This window comes from Triticum aestivum, chromosome 6B (assembly GCF_018294505.1).
Source record: "Triticum aestivum cultivar Chinese Spring chromosome 6B, IWGSC CS RefSeq v2.1, whole genome shotgun sequence".
Classification (NCBI taxonomy): domain Eukaryota; kingdom Viridiplantae; phylum Streptophyta; class Magnoliopsida; order Poales; family Poaceae; genus Triticum; species Triticum aestivum.
Genome location: NC_057810.1, coordinates 687,118,165 through 687,124,013, shown reverse-complemented (window position 1 = coordinate 687,124,013; position 5,849 = coordinate 687,118,165). Strand labels below are relative to the sequence as shown.

The window sequence follows — 5,849 nt, the reverse complement described above, 5'->3', positions numbered from 1 at the left end:
ATAGGAGTTTTTTCTTCTGTGTTTGTAACATGCGAAAAAAGAGTGCGCTCGCGGAGATTCGAACCAGATTTTGTGGACATGAAGATCCATCGCTGAACATGATCTATTTGTGGACATCCTTCAAATGACACCAGATTTTGCAAATAGGTGGGCATGCCCATGGTAAGCATCCATGTCAGGTTTGAAGGAAAAAATATATTTAAAATAATAATTTAAATAGGTACTTAAAATTGTTATTTTATTATATTTTCCCTTTTTTCGCGCGCTACAGTGAGTCGATGGATTTTGTTTCAATTAATTTGTCAACTTTTTCTCAAATTTCGTGAACCTTGTTTTCAAATTGATGAACTTTTTTCAATTTTGTCAAATTTGTGAACTTTTATTCTAATCGATGAACGTTTATCAATTTCGCGAACGTTATTGCTCCTTGGAGCTGGGGGTGTTTGTGTGTCCCAAGGCCGGTCCATCAAAATTGAGGTCCCTGTGTCAAAATCTAAGTTGGCCCTATTTTGCTAGACAAAAATGTCCGACTGGATCAAGTTGTCGTCTATGGCAGGCTGTGTGCATAAAAAGTATTTTGAGGTGTTCCTTTTAGTTGCCTTAATATATATTTTTAGGCATTTTGATGAAACGCCTCAAAAGCAAAGGTGTTTCTCACATGCCTCAAGTGAATGGAGGTGTTTTGGCATTTTAGAAAATATCTCCACGGATGGCAGGAATCCTACATTTGATAATTTTATATACTTATATAGTACTCCCTCCGTTCGGTAATAGATGACTCCAGGGGAGGCGGAATCGTGAACAAATCAATTTTACAATAAGGCCCTTCCGAAATTTGAAATCATTACAATCCAGTACCCAGTTCTCCGTCCGCTCGTCGCGATCCACCGCGCGGAACCTCCGTCCGCCGGCCAGAACCTCGATCTCCCGCCGGCCAGAACCTCGAGCTCCATCCCTAGCACTAGGACCCCGTCGCCGGCGTCAGCTCCTCGAGCTCCCGCACCCAGCACCTCGAGCTCCCCACCTCCGAGTACCTCGAGCTCCGTCTCCGGCAGCAAGATAGCGCCGGTGACTCCAGCACATCGAGCTCCGTCTCCGCCGCTGCCAGGATCAGGCGCCGCGGCTCCATCTTCTGCCTCTGCCAGGCTCAGGCGCCGTGGCTCCATCTTCCGCCGCTGCCAGGCTCAGGCGCCGTGGCTCCATCTTCCGCCGCTGCCAGGCTCAGGCGCCGCGATTCCATCTTCCGCCGCTGCCAGGCTCAGGCGCCGCAGCTCCATCTTCCGCCGCGGCTCCATCTTCCTCTCCTCCTTGCTGTAGCGTGGGAAGGTGTCCCTGCATCTCCACGGCAAGGTTCGTGGCCACAGGGGTGCAGCTGCTACCACAGGTTCTTCTATAGATGTTGATCCTCTGAACGATCTGTAGATGTTGATGTTGGTGTTGATGCTACCACTGGTTCTTCTGTAGATGCTGATGCTACCACAGGGGTGCAGCTGCTACCACCATCTCCTCTGAAGGATCTTCTCGCGCGCCACCACTGGTTCCTCACGTTTTTCTGTCTCTGTAGATGTTGTTTGAATGACTTGAGTTGTCTGAAGAGAGCCAGTTTCTTCAGGTGCATCAGTGAGATCAACCAAGTTGTCATTGAGGAAGCTTTTAAACTCCTGGAAGTTCTCCTCTGTGGGGCGATAGTGGCCACTGTGAGGCCAAATAGCCTGCCAACAATAAAGTTCAGGTTGTGTCAGCATGTTGCCTGATAAAACTGGTGTAAGAGCTGTTTGCAGATAAGAATTGCATACCTTCAGAGTCCCATTTTGAGCAACCAGTTTCCTAGCAGCAGATGTAGCTCCCCCAGCAAGAAAGCTAGAATGCTGAAATTTACCTTTCTTCTTCTGCAATTTATAAAGGCAAAAAAGATTCATATTACACACTGAACTGACATTTCTACATTTGAAGCAGAGAAAGAGAAAGAGGAGCAGCAGCACCCTCCAAGCAGAGAAAGGGAAAGAAGACCAGCAACATCCTCCAAGCAGCAGTACTCTACAAGCAGTAGCAGCACCACCACCACCTTCGAAGCAGAGAAAGAGAAAGAAGAGCAGCAGCGCCCTCCAAGCAAAGAAAGGGAAAGAAGACCAGCAACATCCTCCAAGCAGCAGTACCCTACAAGCAGTAGCAGCACCACCACCACCTTCGAAGCAGAGAAAGAGAAAGAAGAGCAGCAGCGCCCTCCAAGCAAAGAAAGGAAAAGAAGCAGAGAAAGGGAAAGGAGCAATTCCGTGCGTCCCTGCAAAGGTTGTGTTCAGCAGGATAATGGAAGCAGTTTGCAGGCCAGTAATGTGTTAAATTTCACACAATCATTTCCATTGTTGATGACCAGGAAGAGCATAGGATACGAGCACATATTGTGTGTAAACTCCAACAGATTTGATTACTGTATATGAAAGGAAAGGATGATGCAATTTTTTTATTAGCAACATGGCAATCTCTGTGTCAATAACTATGTGGTTCAACTTGTATGATTGTGTGAGCATGAAGTGGTTGTGTGAGCATGAATTAGGAGTAATAATTGTTTCTTCTAGAAACACATCAGTGGTAATAATAATAATAACAAATGAAGCAACTAACTGACCTTGTATTGCAACTATTGACATTGTATTGCAACTAAATCCGAATGTGCTGCTTCAGGTAATTGACATTGTATTGCAACTAAATTGTTTTTAGAGAATGCAGATGTCATTTTTGTCATATTTGGGACTCTGCAATTTCTTACTCACTGAATTTATCATATAATGTGGTTCATGATCAATGGTGAAAGAACTGAACACAGATGGTTACCATGGGGGAGCGTAGTGATTGGAATTGCTTATCCTCTCGGACGTCGACACGCAGTTGTTGGTCGCCGGGCACAAGGCAAGGGAGGGGGGCCTCTTCTGCACGCCAAGGTAGCTCGCCTTTGTGCCACTGGAGCAGCCAAGAGAGCAAGAGAAATAAACAAACACACATGTCAGACCACCAGAAAAGAAGAAATTCAGTTAACTGGTAACTGCATCCCCTTCTTCAGAGAGAGCTCAGGTTCTGAATTTTCCCTTCAGTGTACACACAAGTGGAGAACAAAAAATCTAGCAGAAACAGAGGACTGGACCAAGATACGGCAAAGAATAGCTGCATGTTTCTGAAGATGCAGCCTAGTGCCCAAATCTGTGCGCCATCTGTGCGGGATTTGTGCGATCTCAAGTCGCACGCAAGTGGCAGATGGGAGTACAGACTACAGAGAAATGACTAATGCTTTGATCCAATGACTACTGGCAAGCGGGATTTGTGCAGGACAAAAAAGACTAATGCTTTGATCCAATCTTATGGCGCCTACAGACTACAGAGAGGTTAACTGAACAGTATACTTGAGAATGGAGAAAGGGATTCCAGAGGTGAGAGGTGGCTAGGCTGACCGTGATGTAGATAACGAAGGAGGCGACGATGGTGCGGTACCGGCCGAGCCACGAGTCGGCGACGGCGGCGCCGAGCAGCGGCAACATCGACGCGGCGCCCGACCACGCATTGACGGCCGCGGGCGCTAGGGCAGCGGCTGGCGAAGCTCCTTGGCGGGTGTGCCGGCTGGCTCGGTATGGAGTCAGAGCTTGCGTACTGCCGCTCCAGGCCGCCGCCCGCAATTCTGCCGGCAGATCAACCACCGGCGATGTGGCAAAAATTGAAGCTTGAGACGGTGGGGAACGAGGAGGGGGACGAGCCGGCAGCATCGCAGCGTGGTTCGGGGGAGGAAGGCGGCGTGGGGCGGGGGAGGGAGGAAGGCGGTGGGGGGCGGCATCGGAGAGCCATGACGGCGAGCGGGCGAGCAAGAATGGTGAGCGACGGAGTTCTATGTCGGGAGCGGAGGACCGCGGGATTGGTCGGAAAAAATATAAGGACTGTTTCGCAAAAAATACGACGGGGTCATCTATTACCGAACGGAGGGAGTAGAAGGTTGAAGTCATAAAGGTTATTTCCCTTCCTCTAACCATAAACTATTGTCTAGCTGGTCGCCAAGTTTTTTACAAGCTTTATTATGCAGCAAACCTTTTTCTTGAGATGTCCAGATTGATGGGCTGATGGACCGGTCTTGCGCATCGGCCTGGTATTTCTTCTATAGTTTGTGCTAAATTTGTCACAAACAGGCTGCGTAATAGAGTGGCAAAGATGCGTAGTTGGAGGACAACGTGTAGAGTGGCATATCCTATTTGGCACTGCAGGCGCCCGTTAATGTGTATTTTGCAAACGGGCGCCTGCAGCATCCCGGCATATCCTATTTGACGCTGCAGGCGCCTGTTAATGTGTATTTTGCAAACGGGCGCCTGCAGCGCTCCGCGTTGGGCCAGCCCATATAGGAGTTTTTTCTTCTGTGTTTGTAACATGCGAAAAAAGAGTGCGCTCGCAGAGATTCGAACCAGCAACCTCCCTCTTTAATACATACTAGTGCAACCACCCCGCCAATCACTCCGATGTGGTTAGCTGGAACCTTTTCTTTCCCTTGTTCTTTCCGTTCCGTTTCTTCTTGTTTTTTTTATTTTATTTCGTTTTGACTTTTGTTTTCTATTTTTCTTCTTCCTGAGACAATAAATTATCTGGCACATACATCAACTTTTTCGTCAAATCAATGAACTTAATTTTGAAATTAGATGAACTTTTTTCAAATATTTGTGTAGTTTTTAAAATCCATTAACTTTTTTATTCATTTTTCTGATGAACTGTTTTCAAATCAGTGAACTTTTTTTCAAATCCGCTGAACTTTTTTCAAAATTGATGAACTTTTTTTCGGATTCGATGAACTTTTTATAATTATGATGAACTTTTCTCAAATTCGATGAACTTTTCTCCGATTCGATGAACTTTTTCCAATTATGATGAACTTTTTTCATATGTGATGAACTTTTTCTCGAATCCCATGAACTATTTTCAAATCAGATGAATTTCTCTTTGAAATTTGTGAATTTTTTTCAAATCCAGTGAACTTTTTTTCAATAAAAAACTGAAAAAGTTCATCGGTTTGAAAAAAGTTCATGAATTTCAAAAACAGTGAACTTTTTTTCAAATTCAATGAACTTTTTTCAAAATCTATGAACTTTTTTGAAAATTGATGTTCTTTTTTCAAAATAGATGAACTTTTTTCAAAATCAATGAACTTTTCCAAATTCAATGAAGTTTTTCAAACTCGTTGAACTATTTTGAAAATCGATGAACTTCTTTTGAATTCATGAACTTTTTTTAATACCTGGACTTTCTCAATTTGGTGAACTTTTTTTGCATGCTCATGAACTTCATCTATAATATGTGACATGTTTTCAAATAATTAGAAAATATAAACGCTACAGTGTAATGTGCAAGAAATTTCGCGTCTGCGTTTCTATTCTTTAAAAACTTTGCACTGTTATTATTCATAAGTAGTTGGCTGGTCTGTAGGCGCTAGATCCCTTGCACGGCGCTGAAGGCGACCAATAGGAGGTCCCGTGTAGAGTTCGATTACTTGTGCGTAGTATCTCCTTTTTCCAGGATTTTGACGACCTGCTTTGAATGGGCGTACTTTTAAAAAAGACCATCATGCCCATTCTTATGAAGGGGGATAGTATAATTACAGCCGCTGATGTGTTTTATGGGGTCTACCGAAGCGGAAGTGTTATTTTATAATAATGAATTGAAACTTCTTTGCCTTTGTTCCCCGTTTTTAGCAAAAAACAAAGAAGAGTATCTTTTTGTCTGAAATTCATTACTTCCGAAAACCTAGTTTTTCTTTTTTTGAGGGAACTTCCAAAAACCTAGTTAGTGTGGCATGTGCTATCTACTCCCTCCGTTCCTAATATTTG

General features: G+C 44.5%; 1 protein-coding gene across 3 annotated transcripts; it reads right to left on the bottom strand.

Moving 5' to 3' along the window:
• Positions 1-668: 668 nt before the first annotated feature.
• LOC123139246 (uncharacterized) lies at positions 669-3,835 on the bottom strand. 3 transcript variants are annotated; one of them, XM_044559043.1, is made up of 6 exons: positions 3,444-3,835; positions 2,833-2,958; positions 2,183-2,281; positions 1,983-2,062; positions 1,797-1,889; positions 669-1,712 (listed from the first exon to the last, which is right to left on the bottom strand). In XM_044559043.1, the coding sequence occupies exons 1-5, from the start codon at positions 3,750-3,752 to the stop codon at positions 1,799-1,801; spliced, it is 705 nt and encodes a 234-aa protein (XP_044414978.1). In that variant the 5' UTR covers positions 3,753-3,835; the 3' UTR covers positions 669-1,712; positions 1,797-1,798. The 3 variants fall into 3 exon arrangements, with proteins under 3 accessions (XP_044414978.1, XP_044414976.1, XP_044414977.1); XM_044559041.1 differs by having other exon boundaries at positions 1,983-2,281; XM_044559042.1 differs by lacking the exons at positions 1,983-2,062; positions 2,183-2,281 and having other exon boundaries at positions 3,444-3,831.
• Between the last annotated feature and the right edge of the window lie 2,014 nt (positions 3,836-5,849).

Coding starts and splice junctions, on each gene's coding strand:
- LOC123139246 (XM_044559041.1), bottom strand. CDS start 3,752: ATGCTGCCGGCTCGTCCCCCTCCTCGTTCCCCACCGTCTCAAGCTTCA. Junction 2,282..2,832: donor AATCACTACGCTCCCCCATG/GTAACCATCTGT, acceptor CAACCTTTGCAG/GGACGCACGGAATTGCTCCT. Junction 1,890..1,982: donor TCCCTTTCTCTGCTTGGAGG/GTGCTGCTGCTC, acceptor TATAAATTGCAG/AAGAAGAAAGGTAAATTTCA.